Raw genomic sequence first — 24,209 nt, forward strand, 5'->3', positions numbered from 1 at the left:
AGGAACCTAACAAATGTGTTTTCGTTGTGTGCAGTAAGGCCACTGAACCAGTCAGTAGCTGTGATGGATTATACGCTTACTCATGTTCTTGCCCAGGGCCCGAGAGCAATCAGGGTTAGTTGGACTGTGTCAAGGCCAGAGTAATGTGTGAAAGGCATTTTATTTGGTACACCAGTGACCATATTGCATTTTGAGTTTTCTTCACAAGCTAACCATCCTGTACTGCTTGTTACAACTTTTGTGATATCAGCCAACATTTATAAGACTGCCAGCTGTGGCTAAGGATGTAGTTTTGGGCTTTAGAACGTAATTTTTCATCTGTGTCACATTAGCCCATGGAACCCACAACTCTGATTTTATAGAACCAAAATATACTTTCTTCTACAAACTTAGAGATGACTGGGGTCTTTCTCCCTAAGCAGTGATTTCCTCGGCTTCACATCTTATTTATTCAGATGCTCCATTAACTGTTCAAAGCTTGTGAATTTGTGAAATGAAAAGCATAATATGGAATTCCAGGCTGTGATGAACCTTTTCGGCGTTTCAAGATACATCAAAGGGAATCCTGATGCCTTCTTCAGGATTTTCTGTCTGTTAATTCATTTGTTTGCCTTATTCTCTACAGACAGTCTCTTTCAAGGATGTGGTATTTTGACAACATAATAAACCCAAGAAGGTACAAAAGTAACTATCAATCAAATAAGCAGACTGGCAATTTCTTGAGCAAAGAAGGAACAGAGTACATTGTGGCTTGTTTCCCTATTTAAAGTCTCTACTACTTGCCCTTTGTGTTTGAAATCCTAACTGTGCCTCCTTTGTAAAAAGACAAAAGCATAAAGCTTGGATGACATACCCTCCAAGAGCCAAAAAGATAAGCCCATAAGAGTATATTAACATTTTTTTTTTGCTATAAAATATTTTAATGGGAAAAAAAGACTTTTTTTATTTTCTAGATGCCTATTGAATTCCAACAAAGTGCTTGCTAATATAATTGGTAAATTATGAAGCAAAACCATTTAAAAATTTTTTTAAATGTTTATTTATTTGTTTTGAGAGAGAAAAAGAGAGTGTGAGCAGGGGAGGGGCAGAGAGAGAGGGAGAGAGAGGATCGCAAGCAGGCTCTATGCCGTTAGCACAGAGCCTGATGTGCGGTTTGATCTCACAAACCATGGGATCGTGACCTGAGCTGAAATCAAAGTCGGATGCTTAACTGACTGAGCCTCCCAGGTGCACCAAATCAAAACCATTTCTAAATGAAATTTTTAATTCCCTATTGTAGGCAGTGATTGTTTTGGGCAGAAAATTAGGTTATTAAGAACTCGACTAAAAATTTCAGCAGCACCAAATTCCATGAGAAATTCATTGTGAAAGTTGATTGTAGAAAACCTTTGCTCCTGGCTGTATCTGTCTTTGCATATGGGGAAGACAAAATATTTCCATTAAATGGTGTAATGACAACATGTTCCCAATGTGTAAAATTTAGAATGATATGTATCAGGATTATACCAAATCCATAACACATGTAGTCTTCTAAGCACTGTGCTCGTTGCTGTACAAAAGAAATAGAAGACATTGACCCTGGCCTTTACCATCTTTTCTGTTGTGGGAGATTGGACTTAAATGCATGAAACAGAGAAAAGCCTGACTTTCTTCCCTATGATAATAGAGTCTTCCTCTGTAACTTCAGAATCAAACTTTTTGCCAACGCCTGGATTTCATTCTTTAAAAGTGCCTCAGTAGATTTTTCTTTTTATGAGTTTATTTTTGAGTAATCTCTACACCTAAGGTGGGGCTCGAACCCACAGTCCTAAAATCAAAAGTCACATGCTCCACTGACAGAGCCAGCTAGGTGCCCCTTAGATTTTTCTTTTTCTTTCCTTTTTTTTTTTTTTTTGAAGAGGAGAATCAGAGTATATATTGTAGCTGATGAGAAACTTCAATTAATATTGATAAATATGAAATTATTCTTAGCAAAATAATGATTCTTACACTTTTTATTAGTATGATTTAAAAAAAATGGAGTCCCCTTAGTTTTTTTTTTTCTTTGAAGTTTATCTACTTTTTATTTTTTATTTGTTTTTAGTAATCTCCACATCCAGTGTGGGGCTCGAACTCACAACCCTGAGATCAAGAGTCACATGCTCCTCTGACTGAGCCAGCCAGGCGCCCCTTCTTAGTTTTTATTACTACCTTTTGGTAGACAGTATTTGATTTTGAATTTTACACTTATGTGCAAATCGCATGGGTTCATATTCTCAAGAAAAATTGTTCCCAGCAAATCCCAAACCCACCTTAAATGAACAAATGTATGCCCCCATAATAAAATTTGTCATTAGGATCTTGATTAATGAATTTCCTAATAAGTGTTTCTGTCTTATAAATAATAGTTCATGGTCATTTTGGGGCTTTTTGTTTTGTTTTTTTTTTTTTTGTTTCTGTTTTTGTTTTTTTAGCTCATGGTCATTTTGGGGTTTTTTTTGTTTTGTTTTTTTTGTTTTTTTTGACTGGGAAAATAACTTTATTTTCTTCGGGGGTGTGGACAGACGTCTAGTCTCAGAACTTCTGGAATTGCTTGTTGGTGCCAGCGGCCTTTGTGCCTTTGAGCACTTTGAAGCGCACAGTCTTGCTCAAGGGCCGGCACTCACCCACTGTGACAATGTCGCCGATCTGGACATCCCTGAAGCAGGGGGACAGGTGCACGGACATGTTCTTGTGGCGTTTCTCAAAGCGGTTGTACTTTCGGATATAATGGAGGTAGTCTCGGCGGATGACAGTGGTCCTCTGCATCTTCATCGTGGTCACCACACCAGACAGAATCTGCCCTCGGATGGAGGCGTTACCAGTAAAGGGGCATTTCTTGTCAATATAGGTGCCCTCAATGGCCTCCTTGGGCATCTTGAAGCCCAAACCGCTGTTTTTGTAGTATCGCGGGAGTTTCTCCTTGCCAGTTTCTCCAAGCAGAATCCTCTTCTTATTTTGAAAGATGGTTGGCTGCTTTTGGTAGGCACGCTCAGTCTGAATGTCCGCCATCTTCCCGGCCGCCTGGAAAAAGGCGCTCATGGTCATTTTGAAATATATGTTTGTAATATGAGTGTGGCCACGACACAAATAGTATAAATTAAAAACAAATATCTTCCATTTCTTATCTAGTAGAGTATGCTTGGGACAGAAACATGGTCTAGATACTTACTGAAAGAAGCACTGGCCGCATCTTAGTTCTGAAGTCACATTCACGTGATTTAGTGTCATCTTAACTTTGAAGACATAAAATTAATGTTTTCACAGAAGGATATTTATAAGGCAGGCTGTCTGTAATCACATACATCCCATACAAAGGACAAAGGAAAGAAGAGGGAAGATAAGATCCCAATATGAGCAATACTGTAGAGAGATTGGAGCTGTTCACTGTCAGTCATGAGTCAGAGTTTCTGCTCTGCTACTTATTTTGTGACTTTAATCAAGTTTTGTAACCTTCCTGGCCTTATTTTTTTCCCCCTAACTCAGAGGGTAGTGATGAGAGCTAAGTTAATGTATATAAATTACTTGGTGGAATTTCTGGGACATAGTAAGTTTCCAAAAATGGTAGTAGCTGCAGTGTATCGTATTATTGTCAGAGGCATCACTTTTCCTTCCTCTCATTATTGGAGACACCTTCATTTTGACGCCTGTTCTTTACCACACAATTCCCTTCTTGCCCTTCTGATGAGTGGCCTAAGCTTTAGATAGCATCCTTGCATTGCTTGCTCTCATATTGACGTCTCTAGTCTGGACTCCTTTTCTACATCTCCAGTTATATGTTGAAAGATCTCTCAAACGTGAAGTGTCCAAAACTAAATTCCTTGTTCCCCCATAATCTCTCCCATCTCAGTAGCAGGGGTGGGGAGATGAGAAGCCACAAGGGGTACAGTGAAAAGGGAAAGAAGCCAAGCTTAGGGCACACAAGCAAAGATCTCGAAACCTCTCCATCCTCAGCCCCTGATGCTGTAAAGTCCCTCTGGGATGGGGAGAGCCTCATTCACGTAGGCTTATGGCATGTGCACTGTTGACACCCCAAATCCTGCCCGTCACAGTCATCACCATTATCCTGCTACTGATAAGTGCGTGCGTTGTGACGGGAAGACTCCTGGACTAGGAATAAGTATTTCTTTCTTTTTTTCTAAGTTTGTTTATTTTATGTTGGGGGGGGAGGGTCAGAGAGAGGGAGAGAATCCCAAGCCGGCTCCATACTGTCAGCGCAGAGCCCAGTGCAGGGCTTGAACTCAAGAACTGTGAGACCACGACCTGAGCCAAAACCAAGAGTCGGATGGGACACTTAACCAACTGAGACCCCCGGGCTCCCTGGAGTAAGTATTTCTGGCCCCTTCCTGTATTGTGACTTTAGCTAAGTCACAGCACTGCTGTGTGGCTTAGTTTTTTCACTTGTAACATTACAGTGAAGATACTAACACTAAGGTAACCATTTAATTTTAGTCCAAACTAGGACACTTTGGAGAGTGAAAGGGAGCTATTGATAATTAGAATGACCATCACTTCTGGGCAAATGAGGAAGCATAGTGACCCTAGCTATCACTCAGATCCCCTCCTGCATTCATGATGTTTGATTTTGTGAATTCCCACTTCTACAGAAAAGATGATTTGTTACAAAGCATTGTTGTATATATTTAGTAATGTATATGCTAATATTAAAATAATCTGGGGGCGCCTGGGTGGCTCAGCGGGTTAAGCATCCGACTTCAGCTCAGGTCACAATCTCACGATCCGTGAGTTCGAGCCCCGCGTCGGGCTCTGGGCTGATGGCTCGGAGCCTGGAGCCTGCTTCCGGTTCTGTGTCTCCCTCTCTCTCTGCCCCTCCCCCGTTCATGCTCTGTCTCTCTCTGTCTCAAAAATAAATAAACGTTAAAAAAAAAAATAATCTGCTAACTACAACAGTCTATTAATATGGAAATCAATAATTGCTGCTAAAGTAATATTAAGTTAAATTGGCTTTTATAGGTTAGCCAGAGAACCAAAGCAATACAAAAAATGTTGTTTTCTTGAAAAATTGTATTCCAAGTCTGCTAACTTTTTTTTTCAAAAAATAGCTTATTTTTAATGGGTCTTTTTTTTTTTTTTTTTTTAACCCGGAAGTCTGGCATTTCTCTCTGCCATAATTTGACTTATATTATAGTGTTCAGTTATATTTCTTCTGGATTTTTTTAGAGGAAGAGCGTAATGGTATATATAGGCCAGTTCATCACCTCATCACCTAAATTATATATTCTGAAAGTTTCCCATCTCTGACAGTTCCTTTCTTGGGGTTTGGTAATCTCAGCCACTTTTTCAATATATATAAGAGTTTCAAAAGTGGTGATAGCAAACAGTGTATGGCATTTATTATGAGCCATTCACTGTTAGGCACCTTACATATATGAACTTGCTGAGTACTCGCTACAACTCCATGACCTACGTTAGGCTGTTCCCATTCACAGATGAGGCAGATGACATAGAGAGAAGTTGACTGACTTCTCCGAGGCCACACAGCAAGATGGAGTCTATAGTCTGTACTCCTAACCACTATGTTTTACAAGAATAAGTTTGACACTTTGTTGTGCTCCTAGAGGTACATGGTTCTTAGGATGGCAGTTTCTGAAGACTTAAAGCTGCCTTTTGTCTCTATTTTGTTCCATCCTCATAGTCCTTCCAGCCTGGCATTTTGCCTCAGAAGGGCATTCATTGCACAGAGTTTACATAGAATCTTTGTCTACTGAAGTCAGGTAGGAATCCAGTCAAGAAAACAAATGTCCTGAGAGAAGCACAAAGCACTATGGGAGTTCAGTAGTGGGAGTTTTTCCCTTCATGGGGAGGAAGATTTATAATGGATAAAATTTTGTTTTGTGGAATCCATAGAAAATGCCATTTCAGCAAAAGGAAATAGCATTAGGTAAATGAGAAAAGTCAGGGCATTTACAGAAAATAGTAAGAAAATTTATGGAGCATAGGGGCTTATGTAAAGAAGTGATGGAAAAGAAGGTTGAAAATTAACAGATTGTGGCAAGATCGTGAAGGATCTTGAAGACCGGACTGACGAGTTTATTTTGTTTTACAAAATGATGATTTTCAAAATTTGTTCCCCTTGCAGCAAACTTGTGAGATCTGATAACATTTCATTCATCCGATGCAGGGAGCATAGTATGTAAGGGCTTGGGCTCTGGTATTCACCACTTGTACCTGTGTCAGCTTAAGCACGGTAACCTCTCAGGGACTGTGTTTTCTCATCTATAAAAAGTGGCTAAGAATAGACCCACCTTGTTGGCTGTTGTTATAAGGATGAAACGAGATAATCTATGAAAGGTGCTATTACGATTTTACTATTTTATTACCATCATCACTAGTAGCTGTGGATTACTGGAGTAATGAGTCTCTTAGGGGATCAGTGATAGGATCAAGACCTATGGAATCTAGCATCAAGAGTCCCTACCATGATTCTGATACCCCAGTAATTGCTTGGAGTCATTCTCAGTAAGGAAGAATGTAGCCATGTGGTGGCAACCTGCCCATAACTGGAATCCCAGGATAACTACCCAATAACTGAGAGAGTTAATTGGCTCAGCCCTAGGCAAGTTGCTTAATTCCTTAGGGGTCTCATTGTTCTTGCCTGTAAGATGAGGATAATGACTCCTCATTGTATAGTAGTAATAATGTTTAAATGTGTGGCACATAGTAGGCCTTATTAAATGGTGTGGTTATATATATATATGTGTATATATATATATATATATATATATATATATATATATATTTTTTTTTTTTTTTTTTTTTTTATTACAACACTAACTCAAATCCTATTCCTAGATGGCATCACAAAGGAAGGATCTAAGCAATTAGGGGATTGTAACAGGTTGCCTGACCTCATTCCCATTCTTTTCTCACTCCTCAAGATTTAAATCCACCAGATTTCAAATGGGAAATAAGGATCTCTTTATTCTTTCTGCATTCTGTCTCTGTTTCTTCATTGGTTTCTGTTTGGGTTGAAGGAAAAGTATGAAGAGAATGGTAAGGAAATGTGAGGAGAGGGTCAACAGTTGCAGGAATTTTCTTCTTTTGTTCTAAAAACACCTACTTTAGCTTTGCGAGTTGATGAATATGTTACCTTAAGGTAGACAGTTGAAACAGGTGAATTTTTGAGATTCCCTTTTCACCTTGTTTTGATTGTATTTTTTGTGATACGATAGTGTGATGACGCTATTGTAGCTTAGGTTGTAGGGTCTTAAGATGGAGACAATTTCCCAAATCCCTTTTTAGGATTAATTCTCTAGACAAGTATGCTTGGGCTCCAGGCCAGACAGCCGCAGAAGATGAAACCATAGCCTGCCTCATTGGAGACATAGCATGCTGGATCCCTTGGGTAGTGAGGCATTGAGAAGGGGAGTTCTCTTCAGGCTTGTCGACCCTGATGAAGACGAAGGTAGGGCCAGAGACGCTGAGCTGTCTTTTTCTAGTGTTCTGGTGAGGATGTAACCACCCGTGCTCTGAATCCTGCTGAGACTGCAGACGTGACTTAGAGCACTCATCCATCACTGACAAAAAAAAAAAAAAAAAAATCTTATAACACAGCTATGGGAAAGCACTTAATTGAAAAATATAAAAACCATTACTCAGATTTGCCAGAATAAAGTCCTGGTTAATTGTGATTCCAGAATAGTCACTGTAAAAATTCTGACCTGACCTGATTTTATCACTTAAAATGTTTAGCTTATTTTAAAAAAAATGTTTAGTGCCATGCCACTTTAAAAAAAAATTTTAAAGCTAAATGTCTATGTCAGCTCTAGTTGTACTTATTGAAAGGAATGTTTAAACAATGTCAAAGGAGGATGAGACCATCATTCCGTATCTAAAATTAAGAGACAGCAAACTGCCATTCTTACATAGGGTTTAGGGTTTGGGAGTTGAGGGTTCAAAAGCACAAGTGGGCTGATGCCAGGTGGAGAAGTACGGTTACTGGGGTGTGAGTAGTGTTGTTTGGTTGGCCCCAAGCCGTATACTTATTGGACTGAATTTGTTCCTAATTGGCTACTTCAGAAGCAAGGACTGTCATTGATTGGCTGGCTTTTAAAGTGTGTTCAAGAATGTAAGTTGTTTATTGATTGAATGAATTCAAAACCACTTCTGTCGGCTTTTTGTTACATGGTGAAAGAATCATCAGTGTTTTCCTGGGAATGGGGGAACTTTCGAAATTCTCAGTCCCCATTGTTCTTAACTCAGTCAAAGCTCCAGGAGATCATTAAGGATTGTCCAGACCTTCCCCTCTGTTGTTGGTTCTTCTTGAAGATGGGGTTTCATTTGTGAAGCTCTGATTTTCAGTTTGTATCAATCAGCATGATTTCATTTATTTCTTTGAAGCATTTATTGAAACATCTGCCAGGACAGTAACTGTAGAAGAATTTGAGGTGCTAGACAATAAACATCAAATGACTCTGAGGCAAACAAGAATAATTAGAAGTATTGGGAGGAGCTAGTATATATTTCACTCGCATAACCTAAGATTTTTCAGGTATGACCAAGAAAACAAGTCTTAGGCATTCCCTAGGTGGCCAGACTGCCTTTTCTTTCAGCTTAGATATAGATTGCTGTATTCCACCTGTAATGTTGGTCAGGTATAAAGAACATGAGTGTTAGTAATGGTTTCAGTTGGCCAAAAGAAAGTCCAAAGCCATTCTATTATCTATAACTGGAACTATTATTTTGATAGTCTTGTGTGGAAGCTGTCTACTTGTATGATCATCTCTGTTCTGAGAATCTTGGGTTAATAGTCAAGTTCTATGAATCATCTGTTCCTGGGGGTGCTCTGGAGAACCTGTTTTTTTTTTTTTTAAGTTTTATTCATTTATTTTGTGAAAGAGAGAGAGCATGCAGGAGTGAGGGAGGGCCAGAGAGAGAGAATCCCAAGCAGATTCTGCACTGCCAGCACAGAGCCCAACACGGGGCTCTGTCTCACAAACCATGAGATCATTACCTGAGCTGAGATCAAGAGCTGGGTGCTTAACCGACTGAGCCACTCAGGTGCTCCTTGGAGAACCTGTTTTAGGTTCTCGACTGGTATTACCTTCCGGCTCCTCTAAGGTCCCTTCCATTTTTTCCCCCAGAGGGTGTCCATCATTCAGTCTTATCCAGGGATCATGTTTTGTTTTGTTTTGTTTTGTTTTGTTTTGTTTTGTTTTGTTTTGTTTTGTTTTGTTTTTAGCTGAATAATTGACATTCCTTTCAAACAGGGTTGTACCTGTACATAGACAAAAAGATCACGGATTATTTTATTCATCGTCATAGACTCAGCACCAGCCCCTAATGCAGTAAATAATTATCAAATACATTCAGCTTTATATAATTCTTAGATTATTTTAGGCATTTCAGTCATGTTTCTTTTTGATTCTGATCTCACTGAAAGCAATAACTATGTCATATTCTTTTCTGAGTAACCCAGAAAGCTTATCACAGTGTTTTCTATGTTAGGTACCAATAAATATCCGTTAAATTGGATTCAAGATGCATTGAGCATACTTTGGATATTTGGGAAAATACTTGACATGGTTGCCAACCGCTTGAGCAGAAGATGCCAGACACAAAAAGAATACATAATATATTATTACATTTATATTAAGTATAGATAAAGGCATATACAACTAAAAAAGAAAGTAAATGAAGTTTGATAACTAACTTGTGCCAGAATAAGAACTGGGGCAAAGGAAGAAACAATAGCTTTGTGGCTTCTAATTCAAAAACTGTTTGGTGAGTGATCAGGATCATTCTTTTTCTCCTTGCCTCTGTTTCTACTCGCTACTGTTCTTAGATACCCTATTTACAAGAAGAATATGAACTAATGTTTATTAAGTGTCTATTAATTGCCAGATGACTTTTTTTTTTTTTTTTTTTTTTAAGTAGGCTTCACGTCCTATTCGGAGCCCAATGTGGGGCTTGAACTCACAACTCTGAGATCAGGATCTGAGCTGAGATCAAGAGTCAGATGCTTAACCAAGTGAGCCACCCAGGTGCCCTAGACAGACACCATTTTTTCTTAATGTTTATTTATTTATCTTAAGAGGGAAAGAGGGTGTGAGCCCATGAGTAGGGGAGGGGCAGAGAGGGAGAATACCAAGCAGGCTCCACACTGTCAGCACAGAGCCCAACATGGGGCCCAATCCCACGAGCTATGAGATCGTGACCTGAGCTGAAACCAAGAGCTGACTGCTCAACCGACTGGAGGCACCCAGGTGCCCCAGACAACACTTTTCATTGAAATTATTTCACATAATACTTTTAGCAGCCCTCTGAGATATGCAGTCTTCTCTACTTTCCAAGTGACAAATCAGAGAGACTGAAAGTTTAAAAAACTTATGCAGAGTCAGGGAGCCTGGGTGGCTCCGTTGGCTAAGCGTCCACCTTCAGTTCAGGTCATGATCTCACGGTCCATGGGTTCCAGCCCGACATAGTAGGGCTCTGTGCTGACAGCTCAGAGCCTGGAGCCTGTTTTGGATTCTGTGTCTCCCCCTCTCTCTGTTCCTCCCCTGCTCATTCTCCGTCTCCCTCTCTCTCAAAAATAAATAAACATTTAAAAAAAAAAATTATGCAGAGTAACAGAAGTAGTTAAGTAGTAGATAAAATTTGAATTTAGATCTGTGTTACTTCAAAGTCTTTGTTCTGTCTATTCTATCACAAAGTAAAAGGACCAAGAATTTAACCTGGTAATTTCATTATTTATTAGCAGAGGATGACAGAAAGAGGTCCTACACTCGAGGGCAGGGGTCAGCAAACTTTTTCTGAAAAGGGCTAGAGAGTCAACATTTTAGGACTTGGAGGCCATGCGGTCTCTGTCACAAGTACTCAACTCTGCTAGAACAGCACAACAGCAGCCACAGACAATATGTAAATAAATGAGTGTGGCTGGTGTCCCAGCAAAACTTTGCCTATGGACACTGGAAATGAAATTTCCTAAAATGTTTATGTGTCACAAAATACTATTTTTTCTTTGGTTATTTTCAACCATTTAGAAATACCAAATTCTTAGCTTATGGGCCATACAGGTAGGTGCTGGGCCAGACAGGCTATAGTTTGCTGACCCCTGCTGTAGGCTGTTCCTAGAAGAAACCCCTATCAGAGTCCTTACATATTTTTAGGAATTTCCTTTCCTTTATAGACAGATTTAAAAAGTTCAACAGATACTTATCAAACCTCTCCCTATGTGCTGCACACTGCTACTTGTTTTAAAGAGATGAATTCTCCAACAAAAGCAATTTTGAAAGACAATGACATTAAGGTCTAATTTATATGCAGTAAACCATACCTGTGTAAAGTGTAGTTTGATGAGTTTGCATACATAGTTTGCATAGTTTGTAGTTTGCTTAGTTTGTGTAGTTTGCATAGTTTGACGTATGCATACATCCATGTAACAACCACCACAATCAACATATAGAACATTGCCTTCGCCCTCAAAAAGTTCCCTCATGCCCCTTTGCAGTCAGTGCCCCTCCATCCCTGGCTCTAGACAACCACTGATCTATCCTTTATCATTATAAATTGTATTTTCCTTTTCTGAGTTTTCATATAAATGAATATAAATTTATATTCTTTGACTCCTTCTTTTACTCCACATGTGTTTTGAAATTTATCCATATTGTTACATATGTTAGTAATTTGTTCCATTTTTGCTGCTTAGTATTCTATCATATGACTATACCCAACTGGTTTATCCATTCACCTGCTGATGAGCATTTGGTTTGTATCCAGTTTGGGTCTATTATGAATGAAGTTGATATTAACATTTATGTATAAGTTTTGTGTAGACATATGTTTCTGTTTCCCTTGGGTAAATACCCAGGAGTAGAGTTGCTGGATCTTCTGGAAACTTTAGAAGAAACTGCCAGTCTTTTTTCCAAAGTGGTTATACTGTTCTGCATTCCCATTAGGGTGAGAGTTCCCATTGTTCTACATCCTCACCATTACTTAGGATTGTCAGTCTTTATGCCTTTAGCCATTCCAGTGGGTATAAAAGTGGTAGCTCATGACCATCGTAATTTCCATGTGCCTCCTGATTAACAGGGTTAATTTCATGGGTTTACTGGCCGTTCATGTTTTCTTTTGTGAAGTCCAAATCTTATGTCCATTTTTTAAAATGGGTTGACTTATGGAGTTGTTAAGAGTTCTTTGTATATTCTGGGTATAAGTCCTTTGTCATATACATGTATTGAAAATATTTTCTCCCAGTCTGTACATTGCTTCTTCATTTTCTTAACCATATATTTTAACAGTAGGAATTTCAATTTTAATAAAGTTCAGTTTATCAATTTTTTTCATTACGGTTAGTGCTTTTTTGTTTTAGAATTTTTCTGGATTTTTTAGCTTTTCTTTGGGGCTCTGATCCATTTTTGAGTTAATTTTTATGAACTACAGATTAAGGTTCATATTTTTTCTTGTGAATACTTGGTTGTTTCAGCCCCATTTATTGTGAAAACTAGCCTTACCCTCCTTGAATGACTTTAGTGCCTTTATCAGAAATCAATTTACTATGTATATGTGGGTCTCTTTCTAAATTTTATTCTGTTTCACTGATGTATATATCTATTCTTATGCAACTGTTTTCTTTTGAGCCTTCACATGGTGTTTTGTTTTTTTTTTTTAATTTTAGCCTCAAGAGAAATCATTTGCTTTTTTTTTTTTTTTTTTTTTTTTTTTTGGCCGTTCTTTTTAATTGCAAGCTCTCTTTATGTGGGTCTCAGTTCATTTATGGGAGTATTTTTATTTTTACAGCTACAGATATGCCAAATAACCAAAACTAATGTAGATGTTTTTTTCTGTGATTCCTGCCAAATCAACATCCTTTTGTTCTCTACTCTTAACAAAGAGTTCTCAGTGTGCTAGCATTTCAACAGCAGCAGTAATTATATTTATGAATTCTTATGTGATACTGTATCTCAAACCTTATGGAAGTCCAAGTGGATTATGTCTGGGCTTTCACACTTGTCACTTCTCATGGCTGCTTTTTTCTAAGATGTGAATTCGATTAACTACGCATGTTCCTTCTTTTTGTACATCCAACTCTGTTCCCTGCTTCTCTCCATATTCTGTCTCTAAGCATAACTTTAGACCCTTCTATATCAAGAAAAGATCTATTTTCAAATCTCTCAATTGTTTCTTTGCTCCTTTCTCCCATTAAAATGAGTTGTCTTCCTTTCAGGGTTTACCTTTCTAAGGTCAAAGAAGTTCAGAACTGTACTCCTGACACCTTTTATTTTACCTGCAATCAGAGTGGTTTCCAGGTAGTTCCATGTTCTAGCACTATTTATTACTCACTTCCTATAGATTTCAAAGTTATCCTTTTAAATCTGTTTTCTGAGACACTATGTCACCTAGTAAAGTGAAAAAACAGATTTCTGTACTGAGCTTAGGCAAGGAAGGGGTTTTGGGTCATCATTTCATGGGGTTTTTGTGTGTTTTAGTTTGAATTTTGTTTCGTATTGTCAAGCAACATGTATTCATGATGGTAAAATTGCCCCAATCCAAAGACCACCACCACAAATATTTCGGTGTGCTATTAAAAAAACACATTTTTTAAAGATTATTTCTCAAATTTGAGTAATACATATATTGGAAAGGCATACAATAAGTGGTTTTAAATGAATGAATATTCTTTTTTTTTTTTTTTTTTCTCAGTTAAATGTTTTGCTAGGCAACCCACAGAAAGGCCTCCTACTTGTAAGACAAGCAGGGCCATCTTTGGGCTAAGGGCAGAGGGTGAAGGAGGAGCCCCTAAGTGGCTCAGGGCCTGGTCTCTGCTGATTGCGTCTTTCCTTATTATTCTGTGGGTACTAACAGCATTCAAGTAATTTAGCTTGGTAGTTGAAAATCAATAAAGGTTCATTTTCTATAGCTATGTACATATGTTTTATTTCTATCCTTTTCCCTCTTATTAGAAACTAAGAAACATCTTATTTTGCCTGACTTTTTTTTTTCTTTTAATTTTCCAGGCTGTCATTTCCTAATGTTAAGTGACATTAGTTATCACTGGCTCTTTGCATGATTGGAACAGAATGACATGGTCAGATGAGGGAGTGATCAGTGGCAGGATTAACTGGGCCAGGGTTAATGAGCACCCAGCCAAAAATTATGCTTTTTTAAAGTTTTAATTATATATTAAATATTGACTAAACAGTGACCTGCACAAAGTATGAAGAATAATAATACAGTGAACACCAGGACCCTCAGCGGTCAGCTTAAGAAATAGAACACTACATGGGGCACCTGGGTGGCTCAGTCGGTTGAGTGTCCGACTTCAGCTCGGGTCATGATCTCACGGTCTGTGAGTTCGAGCCCCGCGTCAGGCTCTGTGCCGACTCGGAGACTGGAGCCTGTTTCAGATTCTGTGTCTCCCTCTCTGACCCTCCCCTGTTCATGCTCTGTCTCTCTCTGTCTCAAAAAAATAAACGTTAAAAAAAAAATTTAAAAAAAAAAACAAACAGAACACTACCAGAACCTTAGTATCTGTACCTTGTAAAGCTCCACATTCTAAAAGTTACAAAATAAAGCTGATATTCCCTTAGTGAAAAATAAAAAATAAAAAAAATAAATAAAAGTTTCTTTTGGACAGAAGGTCTTAACCATTTTTGTGCCATGGACTCCTTGAGAATATTATGGACTCCTTCTCAAAACAAGGTTTATTCTTTTCCCACCTTCGTCCACCTGCCACCTCCCAAGAATAGTTTAGACCAAAGAAAAGATGCTTTTATTTAAATATCAGAATTAGATTGAATTCCTGTTGACTGATAATCCTAAATTCTTCTGAGCAAACATTTGTATATTAGATTTTAATGAGTAGGGTTTCTAGTCTGGAGACTGGATTAGGGAAGCACATTTTTATAGAAGTAAATTCAGCCTTTGTAAGTTAGGGGTTTGGAAGAACTGCACTAATTTGCTACTCCTGGCATTTATTTGTACCATATTTCTAAGCCTTCCTTCCCTGAAGAATCATCTTTCTTTACACAGTACACAAGGCTGTTACTGGCATTTGGGACATTGAGGGGATGCTAGTACCCAGGAATGTTGATTCTAGCTCAAAGAAGGAGCTGGCCAAGAGAATCAATATTGTCCAAAGCAAACATATATTCTTGTATTTGGGATATTTATTTAAATTCCAAGCAACACATCTAGAACATGCAGAACAGGCTACAAAGTTGCCTTTTCAGAAGGTATATTTACCTAAAGAATTTATGCATATTTCATAAAAAACAAACAGACGATGTAAAAACACAGTCTACCCTTGGTTTGATTTCAGTGTGTTTTTGCAGTGAAAAGCATGCAGTCCTTAAATAATCACTTAGTTTTAAAATAAAACATGTTGCATTAAGAAGTATCTGATATTCGTTGTGACTTTAATAATGCATTGTACACTGTTCCAAGGAAACACTGATATCCTTTGTTAACTTGCAAAAAAATAATTTAATAAATTGAAACCTGCATGAACTTTAAGTCATCCCAATACCTTTAAAAAGAAATTGCATGGGAAGGGAATTTAAATCCTATTTAAAAGAGTAAGAATGTGTGGCAGGGCAGGAGAAGAAATGCAAAGGTGAGGCAAACAATCACTATGTAATTTAGGACAACAGATTTCTTACCTTTGTACTCCAGAGCTAGAACAGATGGTGACGACATAAATTCATCTATTTTCAAGAAGCCTAAACTAAGGCTCAGGGAGAAAGATCATGTTAGTAAGTGTTAGAAACCAGTGTTTACACTTCCAGTCCAATAACCTTTTATTTTTATTATTTTTAAAATTTAAATTCAAGTTAGTTGGATTATACAGTGTATAATAATTATTTCAGAAATAGAATTTAGTGATTCATCGCTTACATGTAGCACCCAGTGCTCATCCCAACAAGTGCCCTCCTTAATGCCCATCACTCATTGAGCCCATACCCCCCACCCAACACCCCACCAGCAACCCTCAGTTTGTTCTCTGTATTTAAGAATCTCTCGTGGTCTGTCTCCCTCTCTGTTTTTATCTTATTTTTGCTTCCCTTCCCCTATGTTCATCTGTTTGTTTCTTAAAGTCCACCTATGAGTGAAATCATATATTTGTCTTTCTCTGACTGACTTATTTCACTTAGCGTAATACACTCTAGTTGCATCCATGTTGTTGCAAATGTCAAGAGTTCATTCTTTTTGATCACCGAGTATTATTCCATTGTATGTGTATACCACATCTTCTTTATCCACTTATCAGTCGATGGACATTTGGGCTCTTTCCATACTTTGGCTATTGTCAGTAGTGCTGCTATAAACATTGGGGTGCATGTGCCCCTTCGAATCAGACTTTTTGTATCCTTTGGATAAATACCTAGTAGTGCAATTGCTGGGTTGTAGAGTGGCTCAATTTTTAATTTTTTGAGGAACCTCCACATTTTTCCAGGGTGGGTGAACCAGTTTTCATTACCACCAGAAATGCAAAAGGGTTTCTCTTTCTCCACATCCTCGCCAACATCTGTTGTTGCCTGAGTTGTTAATGTTAGCCATTCTGACAGGTGTGAGGTGGTATCTCATTATGGTTTGATTTGTATTTCCCTGATGATGAGTGATGTTGAGCATCTTTTCATGTGTCTGTTAGCAATCTGGATGTCTTCTTTGGAAAAGTGTCTATTCACGTCTTCTGCCCATTTCTTCACTGGATTGTTTTTTGGGAGTTGAGTTTGATAAGATCTTTATAGATTTTGGATACTAACCCTTTATCTGATATTTCATTTGAAAATATCTTTTCCCGTTCCGTCAGTTGCCTTTTAGTTTTGCTGATTGTTTCTTTCACTGTGCAAAGCTTTTTATCTTGAGATGATGAGGTCCCAATAGTTCATTTTTGCTTTTGTTTCCCTTGCCTCTGGAGACATGTCAAGAAGTTGCTGCAGTCGAGGTCAAAGAGGTTGTTGCCTGTTCTCTCCTCTAGGATTTTGATGGTTTCCTGTCTTACATTTAGGTCTTTCATCCACTTTGAGTTTATTTTTGTGTATGGTGTAGGAAAGTGGTCCAAGTTCATCCTTCTGCATGTTGCTGTCCAGTTATCCCAATACCATTTGCTGAAGAAACTGTCTTTTTTGTATTGGATATTCTGTCTGCTTTGTGAAAGATTAGTTGGCCATACGTTTGTGGGTCCATTTCTGTGTTCTCTATTCTGTTCCATTGATCTATGTGTCTGTTTTTGTGCCAGTACCATACTGTCTTGATGATTACCACTTCATAACACAGCTTGAAGTCTGGAATTGTGATGCTTTCAGCTTTGGTTTTCTTTTCCAACATTACTTTGGCTATTTGGGGTCTTTTCTGATTCCATACAAGTTTTCGAATTGTTTGCTCTAGCTCTGTGAAGAATGCTGGTATTCTTTTGATAGGGACTATATTGAATATGTAGATTGCTTTGGGCTGTGTCAACATTTTAACAATATTTGTTCTTCTAACCCATGAACATGGAATGTTTTTCCATTTTTGTGTGTCTTCAATTTCTTTCATAAGCTTTCTGTAGTTTTCAGTGTATAGATCTTTCACCTCTTTGGTTAAGTTTATTCCTATGTATTTTATGGGTTTTAGTGCAATTGTAAAAGGGATCAATTCCTTGATTTCTCTTTCTGCTACTTCATTATTGGTATATAGAAATGCAACTGGTTTCTGTACATTGATTTTATATGCTGCGACTTTGCTGAATTCATGGATCAGTTTTAGCAGTTTTTTGGTGAATCTTTTGGGTTTTCCATATAGAGTATCATGTCATCTGTGAAGAGTGAAAGTTTGACTTTCTCCTTGCTAATTTGGATGCCTTTTATTTCTTTGTGTTGTCTGATTGCTAAGGCTAGGGCTTCCAACACTATATTGAGTAACAGTGGTGAGAGTGGACTTCCCTGCCATGTTCCTGACCTTAGGGGGGAAGTTCTCAGTTTTTCCCCATTGAGGATGATATTAGTTGTGGGTCTTTTATATATGGCCTTTATGATCTTGAGGTATGTTCTTTCTATCCCTACTTTCCTGAGGGTTTTTACCCTGAAAGGATGATGTATTTTGTCAAATGCTTTTTCTGCATCTATTGAGAGGATCATGTGGTTCTCATCCTTTCTTTTATTAATGTGATGTATCACATTGATTGATTTGCATATATTAAACCAGCCCTGCATCCCAGGAATAAATCCTACCTGATCATAGTGAATAATTCTTTTAATGTATTGTTGGATCTGGTTGGCTAGTAATCTTGTTGAGAATTTTTGCATCTATTTTCCTTAGGGAAATTTCCTGTAGTTCTCCCTTTTAAGTTGGGTCTTTGTCTGGTTTTGGAATCAAGGTAATTCTGGCTTCATAGAATGAGTTTGGCAGTTTTCCTTCCAGTTATATTTTTTGGAAGCGCTTCAAAAGAATAGATGTTAACTCTTCTTTAAATTTTTTTTAATGTTTTTATTTTAATTTTGAGGGGTGGGGGAGCGGCAGAGAGAGAGAGAGGGAGATACAGAATCCGAAGCAGGATCCAGACTCCGAGCTGTCAGCACAGAGCCTGGCACGGGGCTCGAACTCACAAACTGTGAGATCATGACCTGAGCTGAAGTCAGACGCTTAACCAACTGAGCCACCCAGGCACCCCTACTCTTCTTTAAATGTTTGTTATAATTCTCCTGGAAAACCATCTGGCTGTGGACTCTTGTCTGTTGGGAAATTTTTGATTAGTGATTCAGTTTCTTAATTGGTTATGGTCTGTTCAAATTTTCTATTTCTTTCTGTTTCAGTTTTGGTGGTTTATTTATTTTTTTATTTTTTATTTTTTTAATGTTTATTTTTTTCTGAGACAGAGACAGAGCATGAGTAGAGGAGGGGCAGAGAGAGAGGGAGACATAGAATCTGAAGCAGGCTCCAGGCTCTGAGCTGTTAGCACAGAGCCCGACGTGGGGCTCGAACTCACAAACCGTGAGATCATGACCTGAGCTGAAGTCAGTTGCTCAACCGACTGAGCCACCCAGGCGCCCCAAGTTTTGGTAGTTTATATGTTTCTAGGAATTTGCCTATTTCTTCCAGATGGCCCAATTTTTTGGCATATAACTGCTCATATTCTCCTGTTATTGTTTGTATTTCTGTGGTATTGGTTGAGATCTCTCCTCTTTCATTTGTGATTTTATCTATTTGCATCCTTTCCTTTTTCTTTTTGATCAGTCTGGCTAAGGGTTTGTCAGTTTTGTTATTTCTTTCAAAGAACCAGCTCCTGGTTTCATTAATCTGTTCTACAGCTATGTATATATAAAATTGATTTCTGCTCTAATCTTTGTTACTTACCTTCTTCTGTTTCTGGTTTTAGGCTTTATTTGCTGTTATTTTCCAGCTCTTTTAGGTATAAGGGTAGGTTGTATATTTGAGACCTTTCTTCCTTCTTTAGGAAGGATTGCTATATACTTCCCTCTTATAACCACCTTTGCTGCATCCCAGAGGTTTTGGACTGTCGGGTTTTCATTTTCATTAGCTTCCACATACTTCCTAATATCCTCTTTAATTTTTTGGTTAACCCATTCATTCTTTAGTGGGATGTTCTTTTTTTTTTTTTTAATGTTTATTTTTGAGACAGAGAGACAGAGCATGAACGGGGGAGGGGCAGAGAGAGAGGGAGACACAGAATCGGAAGCAGGCTCCAGGCTCTGAGCCATCAGCCCAAAGCCGGACGTAGGGCTCGAACTCATGGACCGTGAGATCGTGACCTGAGCCGAAGTCGGACACTTAACCGACTGAGCCACCCAGGCGCCCCTAGTGGGATGTTCTTTAATCTCCAAGTATTCATGGCCTTTCCAAATTTTTTCTTGTGGTTGAGTTCAAATTTCATAGCGTTGTGGTCTGAAAATAGGCAAGGTATGGTCTCTGTCTTTTTGTACTTGTTGAGGGCTGATTTGTGCTCCAGTATGTGATCTATTCTGAAGAATGTTCCATGTGCAATCAAGAAGAATGTGTATTCTGCTGCTTTAGGATGAAATGTTCTGAATATATCTGTTAAGTCTATCTGGTCCAGTGTGTCATTCAAAGCCATTGTTTCCTTGCTGATTTTCTAGTTAGACAATCTGTCCATTGATGTAAGTGGGGTATTGAAGTCCCTTACCGTTATGGTATTATTGTCAATCAGTTTCTTTATGTTTGTGATTAATTGATTTATATATTTGGACGTTCCATGCTTGGAGCATAAATGTTTACAATTGTTAGATCTTCTTGGTGGATAGACCCCTTAATTACGATAGAATGCCCTTCTTCGTCTCTTGTTCCAGTATTTATTTTAAAATCGAGTGTGTCTGATATAAGTATGTCTACTCCAGCTTTCTTTTGACAACCATTAGCATGATTGATGGTTCTCCATCCTCTTACTTTTGATCTGTAGGTGGTCTCAGGTCTAAAATAAGTCTCTGGTATGAATTTAGTGCTATTGTGTTGCCTGTAGAGTTGGTGTTTCTGGTGATGTTCTCTGGTCCTTTCTAGTCTTTGTTGCTTTGATCTTTTTTGTTTTGTCTTTTCTCCACTTAAAGAGTCCCCCTTAAAATTTCTTGCAGGGCTGGTTTAATGGTCACAAACTCCTTTAGTTTTTGTTTTTCTGGGAAACTCTTTATCTCTCCTTCTTTTTTGAATGACAGCCTTGCTGGATAAAGAATTCTTGGCTGCATATTTTTCTGATTCAGCAGGTTGAATATATTCTGCCACTCCTTTCTGGCCTGTCAAGTTTCTGTGGATAGGTCTGCTGCAAAGCTGATCTGTCTTCCCTTAAAGGTTAAGGACTTTTTTCCCCCTTGCTGCTTCATAATTCTTTTCTTGCCTGTGTATTTTGTGAATTTGACTGTGATATGCCTTGGTAATGGTTGGTTTTTGTTGAATCTATTGGGAGTTCTTTGTGCTTATTGGATTTAATGCCTGTGTCCTTCCCCAGATTGGGAATGTTTTCTGGTATAATTTGTTCCCCCCTTTCTATCTTCTGGAATTCCTATGATTTGGGTGTTATTCCTATTTAATGAGTCACTGAGTTCTCTAAGTTTTGTATCATGATCTTTTGCTTTTGTTTCCCTCTTTGTTCCACTTCATTATTCTCCATAATTTTATCTTCTATATTGCTGATTTACTGCTCTGTTTCATCCATCTGTGCCATCGTGGCATCCATTCGAGATTGCATCTCATTTATAGCATTTTTAATTTCAGCCTAACTAGATTTTATTTCTTTTATCTTCACAGAAAGCGATTCTCTGGTGTCTTCTGTGCTTTTTTTCAACCCCAGCTAGTATTCTTATACTGTGGTTCTAAATTCTAGTTCAGACATCTTACTTATTATCTGTGTTGATTAAGTCCCTGGCTGTCATTTCTTCCTGTTTTTTCTTTTGGGGTGAATTCCGTCATTTTGGGGGAAGAAAAATGTTAATAAAATAAATTAAAATTGAAAAATTAAAAACAAAACAAAAAATCAAATAAACAAAGCTAGATCCCAGGTGTGTTTTTGTCTCCTTGTTGAAAGAAACGGTAGAATATAGAAAAAAAAAAAAGGGAAAAAAGGTAAGAAAAAATTTAAAAATTAAAAAAATATGTAATAATAGATTTAAAAATTTAAAAACATAAAATAATTTTTTTCTCTTTCTGTATCCAAGAAAGAGAAAGAAAAGAAAGAAAAAAGAAAGCAATGTAAGCAAAAACAAGCAAAGAAAACAAATGACCCACCAAACAGAATGAAACCCAAATGAATTTACATCCAGTTTCTCCTAGAACTGAAACTATGAAGCACTCTATAGTCCGTACACTAAGCAGGTGGAGTGACTTGTGCTGGTCTTCTGGGGGATGTCCTTGGAGGGCACAGTTGGGTGGGGTTTGGTGTAATGGCTCCATTCTCCACTAGATGGGGCTGCTTAGCTTCCTGGGGTGGATCCATGTGCATGCGAGTGTGCAGGGGAGGTGGAAATGGTTTCACCCAGCTCCCTAGTCTCTGGTGCAGGAACTTTGAGCACTCACCAACCCATAATCAAACACCCCTCCTTGGTGCCTCGAAAAACTAAAAATAGAACTACCCTACAACCCAGCAATTACACTACTAGGCATTTATCCAAGGGATACAGGTGTGCTGTTTCGAAGGGACACATGCACCCCAATGTTTATGGCAGCACTATCAACAATAGCCAAAGTATGGAAAGAGTCCCAAATGTCCATCGATGGATGAATGAATAAAGAAGATGTGGTATATATATACACTGGAGTATTACTTGGCAATCAAAAAGAATGAAATCTTGCCATTTGCAACTACATGGATGGAACTGGAGGGTATTATGCTAAGTGAAATTAGTCAGTCAGAGAAAGACAAAAATTATATGACTTCACTCGTATGAGGACCTTAAGGTACAAAACAGATGAACGTAAGGGAACGGAAACAAAAATAATATAAAAACAGGGAGGGGGACAAAACAAAAGAGACTCATAAATATGGAAAAGAAACTGAAGGTTACTGGAGGGGTTGTGGGAGGAGGGATGGGCTAAATGGGTAAGGGGCTTAAGGAATCTACTCCTGAAATCATTGTTGCACTATATGCTAAATAATTTGGATGTAAATTTAAAAAAATAAAAAATAAGATTAAAAATAACCCCACCCCTCCTTTGTCTCAGCCCTCTCTGTCTGCTACCCACCTCTATCCTGTCTGTGCCCAAGCTGTCTACCTGCCAGGCAGCACCTCTCTGTAGAGTTTTATCTCAAATGAGGTTGTGTTTCAAAACCCCTGTGGCTGAGACCCACACCAACTCTCTCGGGGAGGGTCTTGCTGAGCAACGGCCCAGTGCCGGCTTGCCCTAGAAAACGTTTGTGTGGTCACTCAGTGACAGAGGTTCAGAGATTATGGCAAATCGCAACACACAGTCAGTACCAGGTTTGGCCACACTCTAGCATCTTCGTCCCAATACCAGCAAATGTGGCTGCTCTCTGGGGTCCGCTGAGACTTTTGCCAGCAGGGAGGCCGAATGGCCTCTACCAAATGCTCTTCAAGCAGGGGAACCACTTTCTCCCCGTGTGGCACACAGACCCTTCAGACCTGCTGCCTGCTCTTGGGGATTTCTTGCCCTGTTTCCTCACCAGAGCACCACCAGGCACTGAGCTCTGAAACTTCAGACTCTGCACTCTAGTGTTTATAGAATTCTAGTGGTATTGAAACCCTCTCTTTTCTCCCCATCAGTACTTACTGTGTACAGACATTTGCTTAACCCTTAACACATATTAGTTAATTTCTGCAATGTACCAATGAGATAGTTAATGGATATCTCATTGAAAAGATGAGGAAACTAACATTTGAGGGTTTTATTCACTCGTTGACAGTAACACAGTCATTCAGTGGTAGAGCCCCTTCAGCAACACCCATTTGTTTCAGGCTTATCATGTAAAAGTGTTTTGCTAGAAACCAAGAGGTCAAATAGAAAGATGGCATGGTTTTCCCCTTCCAGAGATTCACATGTGAGATCCCTGGAACCTAACATGTGAAAAGTACATGTTAGATCAGTAGCTTTCAAATGTTTTCGACCACAACACTCAGTAAGAAATATGTTTATACTGAAACTAATGCATATATATTTCTATATTTTATTTATATTTAAATATATGTAATTTTGTAGCTGAAACAAAAGTTTTATGAAATGTCCTTAGTAGCATGCTAATACTTTCTACTCTAACCCGTTGTATTCTATTTTATTCTATTTCATTACATTAAATTGATTTCATAATTCATTCATGGGTCACATATTGGAAAAGGATATGTTCTATATACAATTATGCTTTAAAAAGTTCTTTTAAGTGTGTGTGTGTGTGTGTGTGTGTGTGTGTGTGTGTGTATAAAACTAGTTCCTACTAGTCCTCCAGAGCAACTTTAGGTACTACTTCTGTTATTTCTATGTTGGATTGCTAATTTTGCTTTCTTAATTTAAGAAATTATCTATGGACTTTTAGTTATGGTAGATGAGGATATAGCCATCTTGCTCAATGCCTTATTTCCCCAACTTTCATCCTCCTAGTATAGGAAGGCTCAAATTTATTTAACAAATAGTATTGTTTATATTCTATGACCGTAAATATCATTTATCACAGAGCCGAGTCATGCAGTATAATGATATTTTCTTTCTTTTCCTTTTATATTTTCTTCCTCTTAACCTCTCTTTGATTTTTTCCCAGAGATAATTGCCCTATTTTT

General features: G+C 38.2%; 2 protein-coding genes across 5 annotated transcripts in view; one reads left to right on the top strand and one right to left on the bottom strand.

Annotated features, from left to right (window-relative positions):
* The window catches only part of SLC41A2 (solute carrier family 41 member 2), a 125,332-nt gene that overhangs the window by 91,845 nt on the left and 9,278 nt on the right, over positions 1–24,209 (top strand). The window lies entirely within an intron of this gene.
* On the bottom strand, positions 2,476–3,063 carry LOC109265444 (40S ribosomal protein S11-like). The gene has a single exon (XM_019446651.2). The coding sequence runs from the start codon at positions 3,058–3,060 to the stop codon at positions 2,554–2,556; it is 507 nt and encodes a 168-aa protein (XP_019302196.2). The 5' UTR covers positions 3,061–3,063; the 3' UTR covers positions 2,476–2,553.

The sequence above is a fragment of the Panthera pardus genome, unplaced genomic scaffold, assembly GCF_024362965.1.
Source record: "Panthera pardus isolate Hobbes unplaced genomic scaffold, ASM2436296v1 HiC_scaffold_6, whole genome shotgun sequence".
Lineage (NCBI taxonomy): Eukaryota > Metazoa > Chordata > Mammalia > Carnivora > Felidae > Panthera > Panthera pardus.

Excerpts from the sequence above, each read along its gene's own strand:
- LOC109265444 (XM_019446651.2), bottom strand. The coding sequence starts at position 3,060 with ATGAGCGCCTTTTTCCAGGCGGCCGGGAAGATGGCGGACATTCAGACT.